This window comes from Sciurus carolinensis, chromosome 7, assembly GCF_902686445.1.
Source record: "Sciurus carolinensis chromosome 7, mSciCar1.2, whole genome shotgun sequence".
NCBI classification, from domain to species: domain Eukaryota; kingdom Metazoa; phylum Chordata; class Mammalia; order Rodentia; family Sciuridae; genus Sciurus; species Sciurus carolinensis.
In genome coordinates this window covers 125044557-125071742 of record NC_062219.1, presented here as the reverse complement: position 1 = coordinate 125071742, position 27186 = coordinate 125044557, and the positions used below count along the sequence as shown (strand labels likewise).

At 41.3% G+C, this 27186-nt stretch overlaps 1 protein-coding gene across 1 annotated transcript; it reads left to right on the top strand.

Annotated features, from left to right (window-relative positions):
• The first annotated feature begins 17163 nt into the window (after positions 1-17163).
• LOC124987949 (olfactory receptor 2H2) lies at positions 17164-18099 on the top strand. Its single transcript, XM_047557041.1, has one exon. The coding sequence runs from the start codon at positions 17164-17166 to the stop codon at positions 18097-18099; it is 936 nt and encodes a 311-aa protein (XP_047412997.1).
• The last annotated feature ends 9087 nt before the right edge of the window (positions 18100-27186 follow it).

Sequence of the window (27186 nt, the reverse complement as noted above, 5' to 3'; positions counted from 1 at the left end):
TGTTAAGAGACTGATGCTTCCTACTTTGTTATTTTTTAAAAACTGGTTTTTAATACATTAAACGAAGCTGAGTAAAGGTGGGGAGAAAGGAAAAGGAAGGAGAGCCCAAATAGAAAATCTGGAGTTGAGGTTGTTACAGAGCCAGATCCACCTAAGGAACCTAAGTGACAGTGGGGATTCTATCACCACCACTTCCTGCAATATTGCCTAAAGAATTTCAAGTGAGTGGCACATGGTTGCAGGCAGGAGTTTATTAGAAGGGAAAGGAAAAGGGACACTATTAAGGGAGAGAAGGAAAGAGTGGTCCTCTCAGGGTAGAGAGTGACCACACACTCTTCTGTCCTCCAGTTTTATTGGTGGTCCCAGAGAAATTTCTAGAGGGTCCTGTCCCAAGTCCACCTTTGAACTTTTTTGGCAGTGGGGGCAGGGGAACCAGGGATTGAACCCAGAGGTGCTCAACCACTGAGCCATATCTCCAGCCCTTTTTATATTTTATTTAGAGACAGGGTCTCCCTGAGTTGCCTAGAGCCTTGCCAAGTTGCTGAGGCTGTTTTTGAACTTTCAATCCTCCTGCCTCAATCTCTCGAGCAGCTGGGATTACAGGTGTGCACCACTGCTCCCAGTCTCCTTTTGACTTTTGACTGATGGAGGATGACATTAGACTTTCAAGTTCCTGTTGCTCATGATCTTACCCAATGAAGGGGAAGATTCACTATTATAATGACATGCTACAGAACAGAGGCAACTCTGGGTCACCTTGGCCCTTGCTGACCAATTCTAATTGGAACTTGTTCCTACAGACTTCATGGTTGGGAGGAGTCTCTGGACCTGCATTTCTCTTTGTTCAGGAATGTAACATATCCTATTGGTTTAAGTCAGGCAAGGCCAGAGTGACTTCAGGTAAATTGATTTTTAAAAGAAATCATGTGTGTGTGTGTGTGTGTGTGTGTGTGTGTGTGTGTGGTGTGTGTGTACAGTTGGTCAATAGAATAATTCCTTAACCTCATGTTTTCACCACTCAGGTCTGTCATCTACCTATCTGGGATAACTTGATCTCATAAAAAATTTTAAACGATCACGTATTTAAAAGGATCACTGATGTACATTTGAAAACACCACACATTTTTAGAAGAGAATGTTATGGTATTTAGTAAGAGAGCAAGGTACACGAAAAGAAGAAGGCAAGTCAGGAAGCTCTTGCTGTTAAGTCTAGGTGGGGAGTGATGGTGACTTACACTAGTGATGTGGAGAAATGGACAAACAGAGCTGGGCGTGGTGGCACACAGCTATAATCCCAGTGACTTGGGAGGCTAAGGCAGGAGGCCAGTCTGGGCAACTTAGCAAGGCCCTGTCTCAAAATGAAAAAGGAAGAGGGTTATTGCTGAAAGCTTAGTGGTAGAGCACTTGCCTAGCATATGTGAACTCCTGAGTGCAATCTCAAGTACCAGAAAAATAAAAAAAAGCAGAGAAATGGACCAATCTGGATATGTTCAATGATGAAGAGGACAGGACTAATAGATGGATTGGATATGGGAGGTAAAGATCAAGAAACAGATTTAAGTTAGAGTTAGATTTGTGGCCTGAGAAACCAGGTGGGAGGTGGGACCTCTTGCTGGGATGGGTAAGACTGATGGAAAATCAGATTGGGAAGAACAGTGAAGTCAGAAGTTGTTTTTTTGTTTTTTTTGTTTTTTTTTTTTTTTTAAGTGATGCCTTAATTTTTTTTGCATAATCATACATTAACATAAGGTAATGATGTTTGATTCATTCCATTATTTTTTCCTCCCCCCCCACCCCTCCCACCCCTCCTTTCCATCTATACAGTCCCTCCTTCCTCCATTCTTGCACCCCTTCCACCCCCCATTTTGTGTCATCAACTGCTTATCAGTGAGATCATTTGTCTTTTGGATTTTTGAGATTGGCTTATCTCACTTAGCATGATAGTCTCCAATTTCATCCATTTGCCTGCAAATGTCATAATTTTATTATTCTTTATAGCTGAGTAATATTCCATTGTGGAGTTTAAAAGTATAATAACGGAGATTTTAAAAAGTCACTAAGGTTGGTCATGATGCTGCACACCTGTAATCCCAGTTACTCAGGAGACTGAGGCATGAGGATCACTAGTTCAAGGTCAGCCTCGGCAACCTAGCAAGACCCTATCTCAAAATTATAAAGGACTGGGAGTGGTGTGGCACGGTGCTAAAGCACCCCTTGGGTCCAATTCCCAGTACCTCAAAAAAATAAAGGGCTCAAAGGATGTAGCTCAGAGGTAGAATACTCCTGGATTTAATCCTCAGTAATGCAAAAAAAAAAAAAAAAAAAAAAAAAAAAATCTAGAAGCTGTCTAAAAGATCCAGGAGCCAGCATCTGGCAAGGGTCGTCTTGCTGCAACATCCTATAGCAGAAAGCAAAAAGACAAAAGGGGATCAAACTTGCCCTTTTATAAGGAACTCATTTCCACATTAAGGCATTAATCCATTAATGAGGTCAGAGTCCTCATAATTTAATTACCTCCTATTAGGACCCACCCCCTAACACTGTTGCACTAGTGTTAAGTTTCCAACACATACTCTTGGGAGGACACATTCAGGATTCAAAGTATGACACTTTCTTAACAAACTGCAAAATATTCTAGAATTTCATAGAGAAATTTAAAAAAAGATGAGAAATTTTTAAATTTTTAATGAAGAAGCCTAAAGTTCTGAGGTAAAGCCCAATCTAAATGCTGAGATATGAGAGTTTCTTTTCTGTTTGTGTGTTGCAAGGGGGAGAGGGCAGTATTAGGAACTTAACCCAAAAGCACTTTACCAATAAGCTAAATCCCCAGCCTATTTTTAAAATTTTATTTGAGACAGAGTCTCACTAAGTTTCTGAGGCTGGCCTCAAACTTGAAATCCTCCTGTCTTAGCCTCCCGAGTCACTAGGATTACAGGCATGTGCCACTTCACCTGGCTTGAAGATTTTTCAGATACAGCTCTAAGGATCCTTCTGATACTTTCATCAGACGATATTCAAAACCTAAAGTTCAACTGTAAGAGCCTAAATATTTGTACAAAACAACTTATTAAATGAAACTGGTACCATTATTCAATACTTGGTTACCACAAATACCATTACTTCATTACTTAGTAGTGATAAAATAAAGCATGCTGTTACTTGACAGCAACACGAAGATTTTAAAGGATAGGGGAAATTTTATGTTTTTTTAGATATCTATACAAATGTGATAAAACTTAAAATAAAAAGGAGATTACAAACCTCAGAGTTAGTGAATCCCTCCAAGGAAGAGGCAGTAAGGTGGGTCAGAGAAGTGGACACAAGATGTGAGTTAGTAATGTTCTAGATCTTGGGTTCAGTACTAGGTTAATGAGTGATGGATCATTAATGATATAATTTGTACTTGTATGATATTTTTTGTATTAAATTATGTTTAAAAAATGCAATTTATAAATATTTATATACCTACCTTTGACCCAGAAATTCTACTTACAGAATTGAATGTCAATATATTTGTGTGGCATAAAATAGCAGATATATGAGGATACTTACTGCAGTATTTTTTTAATAGCAAATTATTAGAAATAAAATTAATAAGGGAGTAGTACAATAAGTAAAGGTACATATAATGGAATAATATGTAGCCTTTGAAAAGAGGCAACTTTATACACACTCATATGGAACAGTCTCTTAGCAAATGAACATAATGAGGTAATATGCTAGTGTATTGTATTCTAAAAGTAAGGACATTACATATTTATAGTTAGTTATATTTGTATGTGTGCCAACATATTATCAACATATTGGCTCTCAACTCCAAATTCAACTTCAATACTTGTTTTGCATTAATAGGCAGAATTCTTTCAAGGATTTCTCTGTCTTGTGGTAAGAAAGAGAGCTCTGGAGAAACATTACAGGAGAAAGGGACTTGTCTTCTGGATCCACTGTTGACAGGTGTAAAGGTAAACTAGTTATGTTCTGCCCCTTCCATGTGTCTAGAATACATAGCAATCCCATGGCCCAACCCAGCTGTTGATCATCTTTTACAGCCAGCCCAAAATAATGGACACCCCTACAGTTCCCTCTGATCGTCTGCACCCCCAAAAGATTTTTCCCTACAGCTCTCCCAGTTCAGACAGGACCACAAGTCCTCCCACCTAGGGTGGCACTCAGACTCTATGTATGCCAAGCACCCTCTCGCCAACTGTGGCTTTCCTGTGCCCCCAAGTGGGTGCTTCCTGCTTTCTCAGCACCTGTGGATCAGCTCTGAACCAGGGAAACTACCAAACTTCTCTGCTATTCCAGTAAGCTACAACTACCCTTTCTTTAGTGAAGTTGGAATTCTGCACTGGGAGAAGGAGCTTAACGCTCCCTTAGCCCAGGAGTATCCAATAGGTTTATATTTACATTGTATAGTCTTTTTTAAAATTTTGTTTGTTTATTTGTTTGTTTATTTATTTATTTTTGATATCAGGGATTGAACCCAGGGTTGCTTAACCACTGAGACATGTCCCCAGCCTTTTTTTATATTTTATAGAGACAAGGTCTCACCAAGTTGCCCAGGATGGCTTTGAACTCAGAATCCTCCTGAGTCACTAAGCAGCTGGGATTACAGGCATGTGCCACTGTGCCCAGTATTATAGTTACTCTTCTATCATAGCTTAACTGCTTTATTTTAAACTTCCCATTTTAAACAATATGATTTCTGTCTCCTAATTGGGCTTATACCAGTATAATATAAATAAAACATTGTGAGTATATACACTAGTATAAAATAAGTAAAATAAGAAACTGGTCACAACTGTTACACCTAAGAAAAGGGAAAAGTTTGAAGAACAAACATGGGAGGGAAATCTGCTTTTTTGTGTGTGTGAGAGAGTAGCACTGGGGATTGAATTTAAGGCTGTTTTTATTTTTTAAATATTGAAACAGAGTCTTGCTAAGTTGCCCAGGATGACCTCAAATTTGTAATTCTTGGTCCCCAGTCTCCTGAGTCACTGAGATTACAGGTGTGCACTACCAAACATCCCAGCAGGAAATCTATTTTTTTAAGTATATCCTTGACTGACCTTTGAATGTTCCAGCTGTGCATGCTCTACCTATTCTAACAAATTCTAACACTTGTTGTGTGTGTGTGTGTGTGTGTGTGTGTGTGTGTGTGTGAAAGAGAGAAAATTTTAAGCTGCTGTAGGCTCAGGATAGAGGTGGCTACAAATTTTTGCCCGAATAGGAATCAGTTGCAGTGCTCATCACTAGTGGCCAGGCGAAATGCCATAACAAAATGGTAACCAGAATAAAAATTAAACGAGGTTAAATTTATAAACATATTGTTCCTTATACACGCCCAAAGCTGCATTATCCATGAATATCGTATATGCCACAAAACTAACAGAGATTGCTAATATATCCCATACTGTTGTGGTTTAGATAAGAAGTGTCCCCCAAAGCTCATATATGAGAAAATGAAAGTTTAAAAATGAAATGATTGGGTTATGAGGGCTTTAAGTTAATCAGTGCATTAATTCCTTGATAGGGATTAACTGGGTGGTGACTATACGCAAGTAGGTTGTGGCTGAAGGAGGTGGGTCATCGGGGCTTGACTTTGGGGTATATATTTTGTCCTCGTAAGAGAAGTCTGTGCTTCTTGGTGGCTGTGTCCTGACCTGCTCTCCTTTATCCCCCTCTTCTGTCATGATGTCCCACCTCCCCTTGGGCCCAGAGCAATGGAGCAGGCTGTCTGTGGGCTGAGATGTCTGAAACCATGAGCCCCAAATAAACTTTCCCTCCTCAAATTGTTCCTTGAGGTCTTTCGGTCACAATGACAAAAAAGTTGACTAAAACACATACTACAATATAAAGCCAGAAGAATTTCAAAAAACTAAACTTGGGAGAGACTCACCAAAATGACACATAATCCTGAGATCATCCTTGAACTTGCTTTGTACTTGTGCCTATAACCACATATAAAAAACATCTGAATAGATCAGAAAAGCTAAGGCACTCAAGGACTGCAGAACAATGTGATGACCAAGGGACTGTGACTTTGTGATATAAGAAATATTTCATGTCTTCCAGTTCCTGGCAGGGAACTCCTAAAACCCTTGTAATTTTCTAAACAATAGGAGTGCTAGGAGAATCTTTATTTCAGATCTAATATTTAATCTTTGACCTTGGTTCCTGACACAGAGTTCCTTATCACTTGGAATTTCTTTGTAAAAAGAACATCTTTTGTACTAATAAGGTGTCACTTGGGTTCCTAAATGGTTTCTAATCACCAAAAAAACCAAACCATGGTTAGAAGCTTGGAACTTTCAGCTCCACAACTCATCCTCTGGAAAAGGGAGAGGGGCTGGAGATGGAATTAATAATCGGTTATCCCTGCATGATGAAGCCTCCATGAAAGATTCCTGAACTATGGAGTTCAGAAAGCTTCCAAGTTCCTGAACACATGTAGATGCTGTTCTCCACTCGGCATGAAAGATTCCTGAACTATGGAGTTCAGAAAGCTTCCAAGTTCCTGAACACATGTAGATGCTGTTCTCCACTCGGCATGCCCTGGATGGAGTATGGAAACTCCAAGTCGCTTCCCACATTCCTTACCCTAAGCATCTCTTCCACCTGGCTATGCAGCTGCATTTTGGGTAATACCCTTTATAATAAACTGATAAACAGAAGAGCTTTCCTGAGTACCATGAACCACTCTAACCAATGATTGCATCTAAAGCGGGGAGTCGTGGGAATTCCCGTATGTAGCCAGTAGGTCAAAATTTCCAGAGCCTGAACTTGTGATTAGCATTCAAACTGGGTGGCAGTCTTGTGGGATACCTTAACCTATGGGATGTGACTAAACATCCAGGTATATAGTACAGAATTGAATTAAGTTATAGGATGCCCAGTTGGTGTCCACTGCAGAATTTCTTGGTCAGTGTGGGAGAAAAACAACACATTTTAGTGATCAGAATTGTCAAGGGTTGGGACTGGGGCTGTAGCTCAGTGGTAGAGAACTTGCCTAGCATGTATGAGGTACTGGATTCGATTCTCAGCACCACATGGAAATAAATAAAATAAAGGTATTGTGTACATCTGCAACTAAAACAATACTTTTAAAAAATTGCCAAGGGTTGAGAACATAGTAGGAGAAAACAGCTAAGGTTTGCTTTTTATTTTTCCTGTTATACAGGATCATAACCAATTTTGCAGTAGTCAGATTGTCTTGAACTTGAATCTTAGACCTACAAATTCTTACTCAGAATATGGTACCAATCTATAATGTTTGTATATTTCTGGCACATTGGGCATTCAGCTGCAGCAGAAGTTAAGCTCAGTCTTGGTGAGTGGAAACACAAGCTGTTGGGCCCATTCGTACCTTCTGCTTCCTTAGCTACTGCTTTCATGAGCCCATTGTGCCAGCACTGAGGTGGCCTATGCAGAGGCTGACTGATGTGAACTGAAACACTCATTCTCTTTCTTGGTGGTTTAGTGCATCTTCAATTATGAATGTGCACTGGTGGGCATTAGCACACAATACAAAAATACTCACTCACACTTGTTGCATTTTCACAGAATCATTCATGTGTCTCTTCCCCGGATTTCATTCTTTGATCTTCCAAACCTTGTCCTTCCAAGCCCTTGGTCATCTAGCTAAGCCATTTGTCAGAGTGTATTTATGTCTATTCTCTATTGAGCCACTTTTCGTTCCATACAAAATGTATAACCAGGTGTATCGCCCAAAGCCCTGTTCTTTGGAAAGATTTCCCATCACTGCTTCTTCCACAGCTACTTTTGAGTAGGGCTACAGTGAGCAGCAGTCTCTTTTTGTTTGTTTCTTATTTTATATTCTTATTTATTTTACGTTCTTATTTTTTTGTTATTTTATTCATTATTGTGGAGTTCATTATGACATAGTCATACATGTGATACCAGTTTGGTGGAGTTCGGGAACAGGTTCTTGGTCCCCAGTGTTGAATAAATACCACAAGAAACACTGAAGCAAGCTTAGCAAGCAAATTTTATTTAAGAAAGTGAAAGAGGGCAGACTCGACAGAGGAGAGGGCCCTGGAACCTAAAGTTGGTGGGAGGGGATGTGACTTGCTTTCTTACAGATCCCAATACCCCCTCTTTAATCACTGTCTTCTCTTTCTTCCCTGTACACATGACTAGAAGCAGGAGCACAGGAGGTTGTGAGTAACCCAGAGGGCCCAGGAGCACACTCCCAGAGGTTGACCAGACAAACTCATTGTTCTTTCTTTGATAACCAGTCATCATTGTCTCGCCCCATCCTTCATTACTTACATTGACTGCCTAATCTTTACCCCTGCCTCTTGCTGAGGAATGTGATGTATCCTGTCCACTTAGGCCAGGCAGGGCTACAGGCAAATTGCTTTTTGGCAAAGAAAGAATGTGGGGGTCAGCACGGTGGTCCCATTTTATAGAGTTAATCTCTCAACCTCATGTTCCCCCATCCTTATCTATTTCCTAACACATGCATATAATTTGCTCCACTTCAGTCCCAGTTTTCCCCTTTCCCTCCCCCTTCTCCCTCCCTCCCCCACCTTCCCCTACTCTCTTGGTCTTACTTCTATTAATTTGTTTTAAATGATATATTATGGATATACATAAAGTGTAATTCATTGTGATATATTCATACATGCACATAGAATGGTGCATAGAACCAGTTTCATTCTGTGGTTCCTCCCCTTTCCCATCCCTCTTCTTTCCTTCTTGATTTCCTTCCTCCACTCTTCTGGTCTCCCTTCTATTTTCATGGGAACCCCCCCCATACACACCTTTTTAAAAATGTCTTTTTTCTCTCCAGCTTCTGCGTATGATCTTGACTTTCAATATGCCAATGCAGGCACCAACTTCCTTAATAAGACTCCCAAAGCTCAAGAAATAAAATCAAGAATCAATAAATGGAATGACTTCAAATTAAAAAGCATCTGCAAATGCCTTATATTATTCTTCTTTATGGCTAGACATCATTACCATATATACATGTATGATTACATGAATGGTATGAATCTACATCGTGCACAACCATAGAAACGAGAAGATTTACCCCATTTGTGTACAATGAATCAAAATGCAGTCTGTAAAAATAAAAAAAGATAATTAAAAAAAAGGATCTGCACACCAAAGGAAACAGTTTATACATAAAGAGAGCATACAGAATGCAAAACATCTTTGCCAGTTATTCCTCTGACAGGTGATTAACATACCAAAAATATAAAGAATACAAAAACTTACACACACACACACAAAAAAAAAAGAAAAAAAACACAAATAATCCAAACAATAAATGAACAAATTCCGGGCACAATGATGCACACCCATAAATAACCCCAGCAACTCAGGAGGCTGAAGCAGGAGGATCACAAGTTCAAATCTAGCCTCAGTGACTTAGCGAAACCCTATCTCAAAATAAAAAATAAAAAGAGCTAGTGATGTGGCTCAGTGGTTAAGTGCCCCGGGTTCAATCCTAGTACCAATAAACAAACAAACAAACAAATGATCTAAGCAGACATTTCTCAAAAGAAGAAATACAAATGAGCAGGAAATACATGAAAAACTTTCAACAAGCTTAGCAATCAGGGAAAGGCAAATCGAAACTATACTGAGACTTCATCTTACCCCAGTTAGAATGGCAATTATCAAGAGTACAGATGATAACCCGGCACAGTGGCACATGCCTGTAATCCCAGCCACGTGGAAGGATCCCAAATTGGAGTCCAGTCTCAGCAATTTAGCAAGGCCCTAAAGAACTTAGCAAAACCCTGTCTCAAAATAGATAATAAAAAGGGCTGGAAATGGAGCTCAGTGATAAAGCATTCCTGAGTTCAATCCCCAGTACCAAAAAGAAAGGATACAAACAGTGGCAAGAATGTGAGGGGAAAGGTACACTCACATTGTTGGTAGGACTGCAACTTAGTACAACCACTTTGGAAAGCAGTATGAACATTCCTCAAAAGACTAGGAATGGAACCACCATACAACCAGCTGTTTCACTCCTTGGTATTTATCTGAAAGAACTAAAATAAGCATACTGTAGTAAGTACATGCATACTAATGCAGCCCAATTCACAATAACCAAGTTATGGAACAAGTCCAGGTACCTATCAACAGTCAAATGGACAAAGAAAATGTGGTATATATATGCAATGGAATTCTACTGGGCCATAAAGAAGATAAAATTAGGGCAATTACTGATAAATGGATGGAGTGGAGAAAAATATGTTTAAAACAAAAAGCAGTCCACTTTAAGCTCACACCAGTGTATTGAACTGATTCACCCATGAACTAAGATTAGCCTTTTTTTTTCCTCTGTAAACTTGTCATAAGGTACCCCTCCCACTAAGACAGATTAAAGATGGCTATAAACTCTTTGACAAATCTCCCATCAGGAACGGTATCTATTTCCCATCCTCTTGAATCTGGAACTGGTCTGTGGCTATTTTGACCACCATGATGTGACAGAAGTGACAACATGCCAGTTCTGGGCCTTGCCAGTTAAAAAACTGGCATGGCTCTTAGAGTCCCAAGTCACCATGTAAAAAACTTGACTTTCATGCTGGAGAGACCATTTGTAAAGTCTTGAGATAACATAAAGACAGAAAGGTCAAGATGAGCCCAAACTGGTAATAAACCTATCAGGGTGCCAGGCTGGAGCCGTCTGTGAACTGAATACCTCCAAGAGATCCCAGATGATGCAACATGAAACATAAGACTCGCCTAACAAGACCTTCCTGGATTCTTGGCCAATTATACTGTAAGATACAATGACGTTGTGGTAGGTTTAAGCCATCAAGATTTGGAAGATTTTATAATACAATAAGAGATAACCGGAACACCCCCATGAGTCACTGATGAAAGCCAAGACAGAGGTACTGAGTCAACAGTGTGGACCACATGGGGATCTGGGTTACCTGCTGATACACTTTGCTTTTGCCCTCCAGTTCTGCTCATGCTATATCTAGAATGTACTTCTATATTACAACAGATGATGTTGTGACCCTGTGACTTTTTCATATTGTGATTGGTTTGACAGTATTCAGATAATGATGGGCATTTCAAGCCTAGTAGTCACTTGATCCCTACAGTCAGGAGTTCTGTCTCTAATAAGGTCTAAGCAGGCTGGGAGGACTTCCTAATGGAGTACACTTTTATAACACACAGCATAGACTTATTGAAGAACTCCAGAGGTCTATGTTGTCATTCTCCTTTGGAGGTTTATCAATATCACAGGGCATTTTTTCCCATCACTGATACCTCCAGTATCTCGTACTCTAGAGTCTGTTGGGTCAGCTGCCAAAGTAGCAGGGCTGTGTAGAAGAGCCACAGAACCCCTTCCTGCTCTGGGCTCCAGTCAGTCACTAGTGAATAGTTCCATGCTTAATAACCTTATGAATGTGGAATATGCCACCCCTAGAACTGAAAGACTATCAAGCGTCAGTGGTGTTACCATCAGTGGTGCAAGTGCAATAACTTGTCCTTATTCCAAAGGAATGTCCTTGCTAGAAGTGGTGTCACACCTGTAATCCAAGCTAGTCAGGAGGCGGAGGCAGGAGTATCCCAAGTTCAAAACCAGCCTGGGCAACTTAATGAGATGCTGTCTAAAATAAAAATAAAAAGGAACAGCCAGGAGCCGTGGTGCACACCTGTAATCCCAGGGACTCAGGAGACTAAGGCAGGAGGATACCAAGTTCAAGGCCAGCCTTAGCAATTCAGCAAGATCTTTAAAAAAAAAAAAAAAAAAAAAAAGCAGTGTGGACCAGGGGCCTAGGATGTAGCTCAGTAATACTCCTGGGTTCAAATCCTCAGTGCTCAATTTTAAAAAAATGTCTAACATGCTCCAGACTACTAGACCTCTAAAAAATTTCAGAGATGGTCTTGAATCTTTATAGGGTTTATCTTCCACCCTCTGGAGTGTTTTGTCTTACCAATGGCCTCAACATACTTACCTTTCTAGTTTATTCTATTTGATTAACTTGTTGTCATCAATATAGTGGAACTATGGGATGTTTTGTGAAATGTCCAGAAGGTCATGTTCAATTGTATGCTGGAGCTAGTTCTTACTGCCTCATGGAGCTGATTGTTAAATTTTCAGGAATTTTTCAAACCAGTTGTTAAACAGCCAATACTAAAAATTGCTATATAAACTTTTATTCAAATAAATTATATTAAGACAAATTGTAATAAGTACTTAAACTCATCATTTCCTAGTTATTTTACCATCGTTCACTGTTATCTATGCTCTCGTGGTTATTCATATCTGTTATATCTGTATAATAAAACTACTACATAATATATAACATAGTAGTGTGTTACTATGTGTCTCTTTCCAATCTTTTTTTTGAAATGTTACATTGACAGCCTAAAATGGACAATGGTGGGAATATTTTAGACTATGGAAATCAGAAAGGGCTACAAATCAAAGCTTTTTATTTTCAACGTGGAGTAGCAGCTTATCAGTGTCCTTATCTCTTTAGACCACATAGTCCTGAAGCAAAATTTCAAATGAGAACTTATATCCACACCCTGTAAATGTAAATTGTCTCTGGTCCTCTTTCCTGAAAGTATTTGAACAGAACATTCATCAGATTGATGACTGTGTAACATGACCTGGAACCATGTTAATCAGGCACAATGACTGCAATTACTATTCCTTGGGTTAGTTTATGGTAGTCCAGTCACCTTCCAAGATTCATGTGGTTTTTGTAGTGACCAGATTGGTGAATTAAATGGGGTATATGAGAGGGATGACTAGCCCTGAATCCTTCAAAAGTGACATCAGGCAATCATGTCTTTTTTATTATAACATTGTTCCTGATTTACTGCATTTGTGGAGAAGGGAGTACAGATTTAGGTCCTCCATTTGGCTTTCCTCACTACTCTTTTACTCTGCATACTGAAGAACCAGTGTGGGGATCCTACCAACTACCAAGTACATGCATCCCATTTACACGGTAAGAGGCTGCAGAAATGACTACCAGGTAGGTCAACAGGTACATTCACTTGATGTGGATTTGGGCCAGCTGAGCCCACAGGACCCAGCTATAATGAAGGAGCAATATGGTAATGACTCAGCTGAACCATGTCAGGGTAAGACTAAATGCTCTAAGTATTCTTACAGTCCTAGGGTTTTATAATTCTGTTACCTCAGAGAGAAGTGTTGAATGGAAAAACAAGAAGTTCAGTGGATCCTAGGCCAGGCATGGTGGTACACACTTGTAATCACAGATACTCAGGAGGCTAAGGCTGGATAATTGCAAATTTGAGGCCAGCCTCAAGTAGCTTAGTGAGACCTTGTCTCAAAATAAAATATGAAGGGCTGGGGACATAGCACAGTGTTAGAGCACTTGCTTAGCCTCTACAAGGCCCTGGGTTCAACCCCCAGTACTGCAAAAACCAAAAAAATATGTGGGGCCCTGAGTGAATAAATCAGAGACTTGAGAGGGACAGCTGGAAGTGGAAAGGAGACACATTGTCCTTATTCTTGCTATTGACAGAAGCATGAGTGACCTTTTAACCTACCACTGTGTTGATGACTCTTGCTTGCATATTTTCTATAGACATTCCCCTGCCCCTTTACCATAATTATGGGCTAATTAATTGTCTGTGGGCTGTGGAACCCTAGGGTCTTAACAGAATTAATTAGTTCTTTCTCTCCATGGGATGGGAGTCCAGGGACCTCTCTTTTCATCACCACACAATGTCAACCTATCTAACTCCAGTGCCTCTAAAGCAGACTTCTCCCAGACTGAGAGAGAAGGTTGTTGGTAGACCTTCTTAGCAAAGAGGTATCTCCGACCTCCCTTGCCCTCATCTTCCCTGCAGTTAGGGTGGAGTGTGGTTGGTGAACAGCCAACACACTTGGGTTGACACATCAGCCCTAGTGCTTATTAACTATATTGCCTTGGGCAAGTTACCTAAATTTACTTTGCTTCAATTTCTTCACACTAAAGGAAAGATAATACTAACACATAGAGTTGTGAGGGACAATTAGAGGAATCCTGGAAAATGTTTAACAATCAGCTTGGTTGAGGGAGGCAGAGTCAATTTGTAGTATTTGCCCGTGTCCATAGTGTAAATACTCCTCCTGTAGCTGATTCAGGCTACCAATGACTTAATAAGAATCTCACAAATTCTCTGAAAATGTAATAATCAAAAGACAACATGAGCCAGCTCTAGATCATCACATACAGATGTGCTTCAAAAGTGCTTGCTAGTAAACATTAGCAATCTTTGTTAGAGCCACAGACCTAGTTGCCCAAAGAAACCTATTCTTTATTTTTAGTTGGTTTTTTTTTTTGTGGTGCTAGGGATCAAACCCAGGGATTCATGCATGCTAGACAAACACTTTGCCATTGAGCTATATCACCAGCCCTTTAGTTTTCTTCTTGATGTCCAAGTGGAGACTCTGTGCCAGCTACGTGTTTTGTCATGGTTGATTGCTGGCAGCAAAGAGATTTCTCTTTGATTGAGGGTAAGTAAAATGTTTGGTCTTCTCCTATGAGATATCAGTTCCCACAACAGTAAGACATCAGATTTGGAGTTAAAGGGAATTTTTGTAAGACACATTGAATCAACCAGCCTGACAGGTTCATCCCTCTAGCTCTGAACGGGAACAGGCTGCAGTCAACCACAGTTCCCCAGTGGGCTCCCTCTTTTTGGGCTTTTCTGAACACCTAAGACTGGAAAAAGAGTCTCTAGAATCTTGGTCCTGACACTTATTGGCTAGGTGACTTTAGATAAGTTGCTTATCTTTTCTCAAACTGTTCAGTCTGGTAAAATTGGGATAATAATATTTTCTTTGCAGGTTGCTGTGAGAACCAGAGGTTCAGGGAGCTGCTTAGTACCAGGCTCAGCACATAGGAAGCACTGAACATACAGGAGCCACTAACAGCAATAGCAGGTAATGACTATGAAACTGTCATAGACCCTTTAGGGAGGATCCCTAACCCAGTTCTTCTTACAATGCTGGCACCTTGGGGCTCAAAAAAATGAATAAAAGCACAAATCAATAAATGAATTTGTATATGAAGGAGGAGAATTAAGAGAAAAGTAGTAAATGAAAGACACCAAAAGAGAAAAAAAGGAGATAGTTCCTTAAAAAGATGTAATCTAAACCGGATGCATTGGCAGATGCTCGTAATCCCAGCTATTCCAGAGGCTGAGGCAGGAGGATCACAAGTTGGAGGCCAGCCTTAGCAACTAAGACCCTGTCTCAAAATTAAAAGGACTGAGGATGTATCTCAGTAGTAAAGTACCACTGGGTTCAATCCCCAGTACCCATCCCCCCAAAAAAAGATGTAACCAGAAAAGATGGATATCCAGAAATAAGGTAGAGAAAGAAAGCAAAGTGACAAGAGAATAACCAATTTAAAAATGCAGAAAACTGATTAGGATGATAGTTGACCGATGAATTAGAAATGGTTGGCTATTGTTTAAGATTGCATACAAAGCAAATGGATGAAATTGGAGAATATCATGCTAAGTGAGATAAGCCAATCTCAAAAAACTGAAGGACGAATGATATCGCTAATAAGTGGATGATGACACATAATGGGGGGTGAGAGGGGTTAGTGTTAGGGTTAGAGTTAGGGTTAGGGAGGAGGGGCAAGAATGGAGGAAGGAAGGACTATATAGAGGGAAAAGAGGGGTGGGAGGGTTGGGGGCGAGGGAAAAAATAACAGAATGAATCAAACAACATTACCCTATGTAAATTTATGATTACACAAATGGTATGCATTTACGCCATGTACAAACAGAGAAACAACATGTATCCCATTTGTTTACAATAAAAAAAGATTAAAAAAAAAGATTGCATACAAAGAATTGTATATTACAAAGAAAACAAAGGAGGGGTGGCTGCTGACAGGCACAGAGTTTCTTTTGGGGTGATGTGAAATGTTCTGGAGGTAGGTGGTGTTAATTACATAACTGGTGAATATACTTGAAAACTCTTAAGTCTGGTTGGTATGTGAATTATATCTCAAATAAAAGAAAAAGAAAGAGAGAGGGAAGGAGGGAGAATTGAAAATTCAAAGCCAGGCATAGTGGTGCACATCTGAATTCCCAGTACTTGGGAGGCTGAGGCAGGAGGATGACTTGAGCCCAGGAACTTAAGACCAGCCTGGGCAACGTAGCAAGACCCTGTCTCAGCAAGCAAACGAACAAATTCAGAAAGTTAAGTTCTATGCTGAAGGTGGAAAACTAAGAAGTCAGGGAGGGGTACATAAGAGCTTTGAAGAGCTTCAAGTGTTTGTTCAGTTCCTTAACCTGGGTGGTGGGCATCACACAGATTGACTTCATTATTTTTTAAGAGCAGGCACAGTGCTGCATACCAGTAATCCCAGTAACTCAGGTGACTGATCACAAATTTGCCTAGGCAATTTAACAAGACTCTGTCTCAAAATAAGAAATTTAAAAAGCTGGAGATGTAGCTCAGTGGTAAAGCATCCCTGGGTTCAATCCCCCCCACACACACACACAAAATGTTATTCTTGTTTATAATGTTCCTTATGAACTCAGTATTTTTAACATGTATGGGGCCACTCTCCCCTCTTGCTAGTAAACTTCCCATCGTAGGACGAAGCACATGGACCAATTCTCCTACCCAGGTCAGCTGAGTGACTTAGATTACTAAAGAGGCCAGGGCAACTGAACTGATCTTGCTATGAGCGCAAGTCTCTTAAAATGAAAGAAAATCTCTCCCATAGATAATGCATTCTATCTCAGATAATCTCTCTTGCCAAGGAAGTATAAAATAGAATATGAAGTTCTACAAAACTCATCCAACCAACAAAGAAATAATCAAGCCTACGGAAATAATGTATATTCAGAACTTCATTCAAAATGTATTTACTTGCTATTTATTCCAATGAATAAATTAAGTTAGAATAGCACTCAGAACATAGGGCACCCAACAAATCTCTGCTGAATGAATGAGTTGATTGATCCACTTTTGACATCAGCCTCCTTTGACCTCAGTCAAGTCAGAAGCACCAGCGTGAGGTATCTGACAGTGTCCACCACATTTCACACACTGTCCATTCCCTAGCCATCTGACCAGGAGTGAGCATCCAGGGTGTTTTTACAAAACAAGATGGAACACACTAATCCGACACACTCATCCCTCTATCTCTGAACAAGAACAGACAGACCATGGTCAACCAAAGCTCCCCAGTGGGATTCCTCCTCCTGGGCTTCTCTGAACACCCAGGACTGGAAAGGATTCTCTTTGTGGTTGTCTTAACTTCCTACCTCCTCACCCTGGTGGGCAACACACTCATTATCCTGCTGTCTGTGCTGGACCCCAGGCTCCACTCCCCAATGTACTTTTTCCTCTCCAACCTCTCCTTCTTGGACCTCTGCTTCACCACAAGTTGTGTCCCCCAGATGCTGGTCAACCTCTGGGGCCCCAAGACCATCAGCTTCCTGGGCTGCTTCATCCAGCTCTTCATCTTCCTGTCCCTGGGAACCACTGAGTGCATCCTCCTGACAGTGATGGCCTTTGACCGCTATGTGGCTGTCTGCCAGCCCCTCCACTATGCCACCATCATGCACCCCCGCCTGTGCCGGCAGCTGGCAGCCATGGCCTGGATCATTGGATTGGTGGAGTCCGTAGTCCAGACACCAGCCACCCTACACCTGCCCTTCTGCCCCCACCACCAGGTGGATGATTTTGTGTGTGAGGTTCCAGCTTTAATTCGGCTGTCCTGTGGGGACACCACCTACAATGAGATCCAGATGGCTGTGGCCAGTGTCTTCATCCTGGTGGTGCCTCTCAGCCTCATCCTTGTCTCTTACGGTGCCATTACCCAGGCAGTGTTGAGGATTAACTCTGCAAAGGGGAGGAGGAAAGCTTTTGGGACCTGTTCCTCCCATCTCATTGTGGTTACGCTCTTCTACAGCTCAGTCATTGCTGTCTACCTCCAGCCCAAAAGTCCCTATGCCCAAGAGAGAGGCAAGTTCTTTGGCCTCTTCTATGCAGTGGGCACTCCTTCACTTAACCCGCTCATATACACCCTGAGGAACAAGGAGGTAAAGAGGGCATTCAAAAGGTTGCTGGGGAAGGAAGTGGAGCCCAGACAAAGCTGAGGGAGAGCTGCTCGACGTGCTTTAAAACTGAAAGAAGATTCTACATGCTTTAATCAGGAAGATTGAGTTCTGCAGCCCTGTCTTCACACCCATCTTGTTACATCAATAGATGATTATGTGTGTGCACGCGTGCGCATACACACCTGTGCAAGAGAATATAGGTAGGGAGATAAGTATCTCTATATAAAACATATACAGTGAATCAAATTTAATATTTTTTCTCTATTTTATTTTCAACAATTCACCCTCACAATCATGTTCCTAAGGTTATCATTCTAATTCCCCTCTCTTGTCATATTGTCACTATTTGTCTCTATTTCCTACCCTATTTTCTTTGCTTCTGAGTTTTTTTGTACACTTACTTACATGTCTGGTTTGCATTCCCATTCTGATTTGTTCCCCAAATATCAGTAAGGGAGAGGGAGAGCTGGTAAGTTCACTCACCCACAACACACAGTGTGAGAAGGAAATAAATTCCAGGACCCCTGACAACCAGTCAGGCAGTTCCCAAATACAACACTGTTGTTTTCAGATACCCATAATCAGATACCCCACTATCCTTAGTCTTGAAGGCAGAACACAGCCATGGAAAGAAACCTTAACTTCAGTCCTGGCATTTCTTCTTTACAATGCCAGCAACCAGCTCAGAAAAGGATAAGTGTTCATGTTTGTATACAGGGGACCTTGGTGCCATCTATGGGTCAAATGTGAAATTGCATGTGCCATCCCCGGCTCATGACCCAAGACTTCATGAACATCAGCACACACTGTACTCTGCTCAGACAGGAACTATTATTATAAAGTATTTATATACTGGTTAAGAGATTCCAGATACTATTCAGTGTAATTTCCACACACAAATGGATTTAACCATTGTAACAACACTATGAAGCAAATAATACATCCTTTTTCAGAAGCAGAAACTAAGATGCAGAATTTGGAACCAGAACTGACCAGACTCCATGTTCTTAGCCCTGCCTTTAGGTACAATTATTGCCCTCCCAGCCCAGGTGAGATGCCTCAATTTCTCAACAAACTTGAAGGCAATCATCCCAATCTAGCAACACATGTATCATGGTAACTCCGTTTTGAATCCCTGGAATAAATTGTGGCTTTTAGTTTTTTGTTTGTTTTTAGTACTAGCAATTGAACCCAGGGATATTTTATCCCTGATCTACACCCCCAGGCCTTTTTATGTTTATGTTTATAACACGGTCTCACTAAGTTGCTCAGTCTGGCTTCGAATGTTTGATCTTCCTGTCTCCAGAGTTGCGGGATTACATGTTTGTGCCACCATGTTCAGTTGGAATTAGTTTTCAAATGCTTCAAACCATGGCAACAAAAACACGAAAACCCTTGTACATATTTTTACAACTCAGCTCCTGCCTTGGTTCTTCCACTAGATTTCAGGCTTCTATGAGGCAAAGAATTTTGCAGAAAATTGGCAACCAATTCTATGAATAAATGAGTGACTGAATGAATGAATCTTACTCTCCAGAGAATGTGTAAGTGGCAATAAAGTCCTAATCCTATAGATGCTACCCGCTAGCTTTTCCATGGCACTGATAGCAATACCAAATTCTATTTCTAAGCTGGTCATGATGATGCACACCAGCAATCCCCAAAACTCAGGAGGCTGAGGCAGAAGGATTGCAAGTTCAAGGCCAGCCTGGTCAACTGAGACCTTGACTCAAAATAAAAAGGGCTAAAGATGTAGCTCAGAGGTAGAGCGTCCCTGGGTTCAATCCCCAGTACCACAAACATAAATATGCATATACACACACACAATTTTTTTTTTTTTTTTTTTTGCAGTGTTAGGTAGGGATCAAACCCAGGGCCTCAGGCATGTTAGGAAAGGGGTCTACTATTGTACTACACTCCACTCCCAAGTTTTTAAATTTTATTCATTTGTGTCAAGGTCTTCCTATGTTGTCCAGGATGGACAAATTCTCTTTGAGTACACGCCAACAAAGTAAGAAAAATGAAATTTCTAGTTTCATTTCTAGGCCCTACATAAAATGGCTTTGATCCAACATTTACCATTATCAGCCCAGAACAGCAGCATTAACTCTATTCTAATCCTAATCTTCATCCTAGCCATTTATGTGTTAATCTTATTTTCTCCTCAGTCTAATTACTAATCTTAAAGTAGGGCCTTCATTCTACGTTTAATAATTCTAATCTCAGCCCTATAAGCGACACTAATGTTAATTCTACTTTTCAAGTCTCTTATGTAAGACTGTTTCTCATGACCTGCTCCATCTTCTCTCACTGGCACCTAGAGACCTCTACTTTTTCCTTCTGTTTATCAGCTCCCTAAGCCAAGAGGCCCTAATGTTTGGGAATAGTACCATTGTTTCTACATGAACTCTGGCAGAAATACAAGAGAATTAAGTTGACAGGAATCTGTCTTAATGAAACCTGCTTCGTTAAATAAATGGTTTAACTCATGCATTACGACCAACATTTCCTATTCTAAATTCATTCAACATCCATGTGGAAAGTTATCTATTTGACACTCTAGGAGAAAAACCCCATTTAAGTTTATTTAATCACAATCCTAAAAGGTAGGGACAAAGACATATCCCCAGCACAGGCAGCAGTAACACAACTGAGTTGGGAAGAGATAAAAGGTCAAAGGAAAGCACAATAAAAGCATACGGTGTGAGTGCTTGGAAGTGTGGTAGGTCAGAGAAGTCTTCATAGAGGTTTGAACCATGGTGGACAGAACAAAAGTAATTTGAAATATTGGTTGGTTTACTGGGTATAAAGGGGTAATGACAGGACTTATGCATGTTACACATTAAGATGGGGAGGTGTGGGCTGGGGATGTGGCTTAGTGGTAGAGCGTTTGCCTGGCATGTGTGAGGCCCTGGCTTTGATCTTCAGCACCAAAAAAAAAAGATGGGGAAAGTGTGCTGGCCCTGTAAACTGGGCCTTCTGTGCTGACCACCACAAACACAATCTTTTTTTTTTTTTCATAAGCAATTTGCCTACAGCCCTGCCTGGTTTAAGTCAATAACATGTTACGTTCCTCAGAAAACAATCAGTTATTTGCAGGAAGAATATAGGCTTGAAATTCCAATAACACAAGTTACCCTAAAGGGGGAGACTATTGTGACCCTTATTCAAACCAGATTCCAGAACTCAGGGAGATGAGAATTCCCTCTAACCATATAACCTGTAAGAAAAGGTTCCAATTAGAACCAGTCAGCATTGGGCCAAAGTGACCTAAAGTGGTCTTGCTCAGTGGGAACTTGAAAGTCTGAAGTCATCCTGCTGTCAGTCAAAAGTTAGGAGGTAGACCAGAGCAAGCCCCTCTGGAAACTTCCATGGGACCCCAATAAAACTGGAGGGCAGGAGAGGCACACCATCTCTGTCTTCTCTAAGAGGATCCACTCTCTCCCATGAGAGGGTCTCCTTTTTCTTTCCCCTGCTACTCTGAGCAACGTTATCTGAAAGCTTCCTGGCATGATCACAAGAACTGGGGTGAGATGACTGCCATGGCTGACTGGGCTTGGTGGCATGGTATCCTGTAACATGGTTGGTAGCCAGTCAGCCATAAGTGGGTAAGCAGGGAAAAGACAATGAAGGGTAACAGAAAGCCACAGGGAGGCATATCTGACAGATAAGTACCTGGAAGATGCAGGCCTCATATGTTAAAACCTTACCCAGCCTTAAGAAAACCTACCACTTCTGTTGTCATTATCTCTTGTAACCAAGTATCCAGGACCATTTTTATCACCAATACTAAGTCACAACCTCCAATCTCCCTGATAACCAAAACATCAAGACCCTCACAAAGAAAGGGTGATGGGAGCTATTCAAAGGATAATAAATCAATTAAGGACACTGAGGCAAAAAGAGGAGAACTTGATAACAACAGAAAATTGAGATAAAAACAGGGGGGGCTCAATTTTGTTAAAAATTCCAACTCTGAGCACCATAGAAGTAGTCCATGCAGTTCATATACTGTCAAAAAAAATAATAATAATCTAAAGATGGACTTGGGCAGGACTCTGGAAACTTCCCTGACTCCCAATAAAACTGAAGGGCAAGATGGGTGCACCATGCCTCTCTTCTCTGAGAAGACCCACTCTTCCTTGAGTGTCCCTTTTCCCCCTTCTTTCTAATAAATGTATGCCTGTAACTCTAAGCAACATTTCTGAAATCTTTCCAGTCTAACAACAAGAATTTGGAGTTGAATAGCCTTCACGATGCTTCAGTTCCAAGAGAGCCCAAGCTATTTGGGAGGCTGAGGCAGGAGGATCCCAAGTTCAAGGCCAGTTTGGGCAACTTGGTAAGACCCTGTTTCAAAAAATTAAGGAGGACTGGGATGTGGCTCCGTGATAGACTGTCCTAGGCTCCATCCCAACACTGCAAACTAAGTGGGGGAGGACATGTGTGAGGAAGGAGTTATACCAGGGAGGCAAAAGATTAAGTAGGAAAGTATTTTAGAAAGATATAGAAGCTACTGGATTGGATTCAACTGAAAAAAAAAAAAAAAAAAAAAAAAAGGCAGGGGTGGGGATGGATCCCTTTCAAGTGTTTCAAGCCTGCAGGACTTAGGATGCCAAAGAGTAGGTACTTAACTATCCACCTAATTCTTGTTTTGGAAAAAGGGAACATTATTCAAGAACCTCAGGGTTTTAGCTAAGGTTCAAGTCAGGTCACCAGCCCACTTACAGGGTCCAGCTCCTGTTTATCCTCCAGGCCCCAGCATGAAGGCAGCCTTCCCAATTTCCCTAGTGCAGAATATCACCACCATCCCCCCTCGAAGAGTACCAGAATAGCTACTTTGAAATATGCCTCTTTAGCATATGGATTGAGCTAAAGGTCATGAGAACCAATGGGCCAGAGAATGCTCTCAAAACTGGGAAGAGGTTTTTCCTTTGGTAAAGGAAATTTACATTTGTAAAGGTATAATTTTATCTATGAAGAAAGCACGTTTAAATCTGCATAACAAGCTTCACTAACAGCTTTCTTCCCAGAAGCCCCAAACCCTCCTGCTTTGTGTATGTAGCCTAAGATGGTATAAAGCCCAGATTGTTACCACCCCTTTGTACTAGTGGTAGTCCCACTGTTACCCCACACTAATCTTATAAGCCTAGGTGACCTAGCTGAATTTCTGCCCCACCCTAATATTTGAGGACAAGATGCCTGAAGGCCAGAAGTCCCTCTTCAGGTGGGCTAGCTGAAAACATGCAGGGTGAGCTTCAAACAACCTCTATAACTTCACCATGCTAAATGACACCCCTCCCCTAGCACCATGACAGCTGAAATTGCCATGTGGAAGACTAGAAAAAAACATGAAAGGAGCAAAAAGAGGTGGCGCTTAAATTCTCAGAAAAGCTCCATCCATCACCTTACAAGGTATGAATATTTCTCTCCTTTATTCACCTCCCCCTCCAATTTCTTTTACCCTATATCTATAACCTCCCAACCCCCAAGGGGTGAGAAGTTGCTTTGCAAGTTTATCTCCCACTTTTCCTATTCCTGGCCAAGAATCATTCTCTTCCACTGCTCAACTGGTGCTCAGGCTTTATATTGGTTCCATAATTCTAAGAGGGAAAAGGGACCTAGCCTTTGGGGTCAAAAACTGGTAAAATCACACTGTGTGGTGGCACATGCCTACAATCCCAGTGGATCACAAGACCAGCATCAGCAATTAGTGAGGCCCTGAACAACATAGGGAGATCCTATTTCAAAACTAAAACATTTTTAAGAGGGCTAATATAGTTCAGTGGTAAAATGTCCCTGGATTCAATCCTCGGTACCAAAAATAAATAATAAACAAACAAATAAATAAATAAATAATTGGTAATACCATTAGTACACATACAAATCATGTTAGTAAACTTCTAATAGTTTTTCTCTTGTTTTTTGGCTTTGATACTAGGGATTGAACCCAGGTATGTTCTACCACTGAGCCACATCTTGAGTCCTATTTATTTTTATTTTGGAGACAGGGTCTTACTAAGTTGCTTAGGGCCTCACTAAGTTGCTCAGGCTGGCTTTGAATTTATGATCCTCCTGCCTCAGCCTCCATAGTTGCTGGGATTATAGACTTGCACCACTATGCCAGGCTTTCTCTTATATATCTTTCACCAGTCTCATTGACAGTCTCAGCTGGAGACCAAAGATAGGTAGGTAGGTAGAGGAAGATTTTCTTCCCTCTCCAATACTCTTTCACACACACCTCAAGATGCACATGCATGCTGCATAAATATCCCTCACTTTGTTATACCAGTCCCCAGCAGTGTCTGGCCCACATCAGCTTGCACCTGTGTTCTACTGCAGCTGCCACTGTTGCTAGGTCTCATCTTCCATGAGCCACTAGTGTGTCCTCCCTTACTCCAGCGGGCATATAAGTGGATTCCATGTTGTTTAAGTATTTTGAATATCACCTATTAGAAGACCAGCTGTCATGTTATTGCCCTTAAGTTAATGGACTATGAAGGGCAAAGAAAAGGAATTCTCTGCTCCAAAATCCTAAGGAAAAAAAAAAAGCTTTCCTGTCTAGGTTGGCCTAAAATTCATAGGACCATGAGAGGAGCCACAATCGCCAGGGCCATTTTCAACACCGTAGACGAAGGGCCAGGTGTGGGGCAACAGCCAGCCCTGAAGCTCCCACAAGGAATCAAGGGCCTCCTAAGAGGCTGAATGCCAGAAAATAAACATGACTGGGGTGGTTAACTTGGAAGAGGAGACAAGTAGCGGAGTGAGCCATAATGAACACTGGCTTTGGAGTAAGCAGGTTAGACCCATGGATCATTTTCTCAAAGGAGGCTACAACAATATATTTATCCCATTCCACATGTGGTGTTTACAGTCTGATAAAGTCTGTACTTCCACTCCCTGAATCTGGCACAGGCTTGTAACTACCCGGACCAAGAGAATATGGCAGAAGCCCTGCTAGTGATTTCCAAGCCTCCAATAGGGAAAAAAAAAAAAGGTAACACTGTCTCTCTCTTCTCTCTCTGACACTCACCTTTGGAATCCAGTCACATCATGAAGAATCCCAGGACACAAAGAAAATCATGTGTGAAGGTTCCAGCCCACAGCCCTAGTCCAAGTCTCAGTTAAGCCAACACCCACATTTCCACACTGAGTGAAGGAACCTTTACATGATTCCAGCCGCCAGTCTTCAAACCTTCCAGCCAATGTGGAGTAGCCTGTCTGAATTTCTGACCCATGAAGGATAAGTTATTATTGTTAAGTGGTTTTGGGTACTACGTTACATAGCAATTGATAATAACGCACAGTATGAACACTGGTTATTTTCCTTATTAGCTGTATGACACTGTACAGGATTCTTTCTCTCTCCAAGTCACAGTCTCCTTATCATTTATTCAGCATACAACCCCCTCCCTGCAGGGTTGTCTTGAGGACCAGAGCTAATGACTGAGATGTTCAGTGCTCCTGGTTGGTCTCTTACACTGTCTCATTTTATTTGTTCATCTTCACTGGTCATTACCCCATCTTGGGAACATACGTCCCATGCAAGCCATCTTGTGCACTGCTCTGCCTCAGTGCCTAAAAATGCACCTACCACAGCAACTTGCCCAATCAACACTTGTTGATGGATTGCAAAGATAAGCATACAACAGCGAAGTGCTCACGAAACGCTCTCAAGCCAGGCATGGTGATGCATGCTTGCAATCCCAGAGGCCTGGGAGGCAGAGGCAGAAGGATTGTGAGTTCAAAGTCAGCCTCAGCAATTTAACAAGACCCTGTATCAAAATAAAAACTCAAAAACAGGCTGGGGGTGTGGCTCAGTGGTTAAGTGCCCTGGTACAGGAAGGAAGGAAGGGAGGGAGAAAAGAAAAGAGAAGAGAAGAGAAGAGAAGAAAAGAAAAGAAAAGAAAAGAGAAAAGAAAGAGAAAGAAAGAAAGAAATGCTCTCTATACATGACAGGGACTAGGGCAGGGAGGCAAGAGACCAACACAGAGGAGAGCAGAGGATACCAAGACCTGGCATGCAATCAGGAGTCTGTGATGTTCTCAAATCAGAAAGAGACCTGACGTCAAAGGGAGTCCTGTCCTGAGGCAGGGGCTGACAATGCAGAGTCTGCCTCAAGACAAGAATGAGGGAAGCAACTAACTCCTGAACTGCAAAGCAGAGGCCTCACTGCCCAGCAACTCATCCCCTCACACCTTTTTGCATCAGTCACCTCTGCCAGTTCTACCATTTGGCTTGGTTCCTGCACTCCTGCTAGCAAAGAGTGTCTGGTTCACCCTTAGCCACAGTAGAACAACTGACCCTTTATTTATAATTTACACCCCATCTAAGTGCAATGCAAGTTTGAGGTGGTAATTTGGATCTTTTAGGTTCTACCCAGGGCTGATATATAGCTCCTGCTGCTGTTTCTAAAGCCAACTGTTCATTTTCACACTGCAGGTTTCCCTACTCCATAGGCTTCTTCCCCTTTCCTTGAGAATATTCCACTGTGGAAAGAAGGGAAACTCAAATTAAGTCCAATTGATCCGAGGTGGATAATCACAGTAGAAGGTTTTCGGAATACTGACCTAAGATTTAACCTACCCATAAACGGACAATGAAATAATGGGGTCCAACCACCCTTGCGGCTCTTGTGCAAAAAAGTGAGATGAAAATCAGCGCCCAAGTGAAAGAGAAAAGTTGAGCTTCAAAAAAAAACATATCTCCAAAAGGACACAAAGAATTATAAAGTTCCAGGCAATTTTTTTTTCTCCCTTGGCTATTTAAAATGCATTTTCATTTTGATTGCAAATTCTTCCCAAGATGATCAGAGTTCCTTAAACAAAGATGTATAAGGTTGGAAGCACTCAGGGGCCAAATCATTCAAAACTTTTGAGCAGTCATCATTCTTTTGTTCTTACTTCCTGGGAAGGAAGAGTCCTCACATCTGTTCAGCCACCTGCTCCAGGCTCCCGGTACATGCCCACACTGTCAGGGAACCCATGAAACACTAGTGACAGAGGTTAGCATATACCCGACATTATAGCATGGGCCAAACAAGACCTAGGCACCTGAATGCATAATTAGTCCAGTCCTTGCACCCACCACATGGAAAAATATATGAATATATGGTTATCATTACTATTC

Bases quoted from the DNA above. Each gene is read 5' to 3' on its own strand.
- LOC124987949 (XM_047557041.1), top strand. From the start codon at position 17,164: ATGGTCAACCAAAGCTCCCCAGTGGGATTCCTCCTCCTGGGCTTCTCT.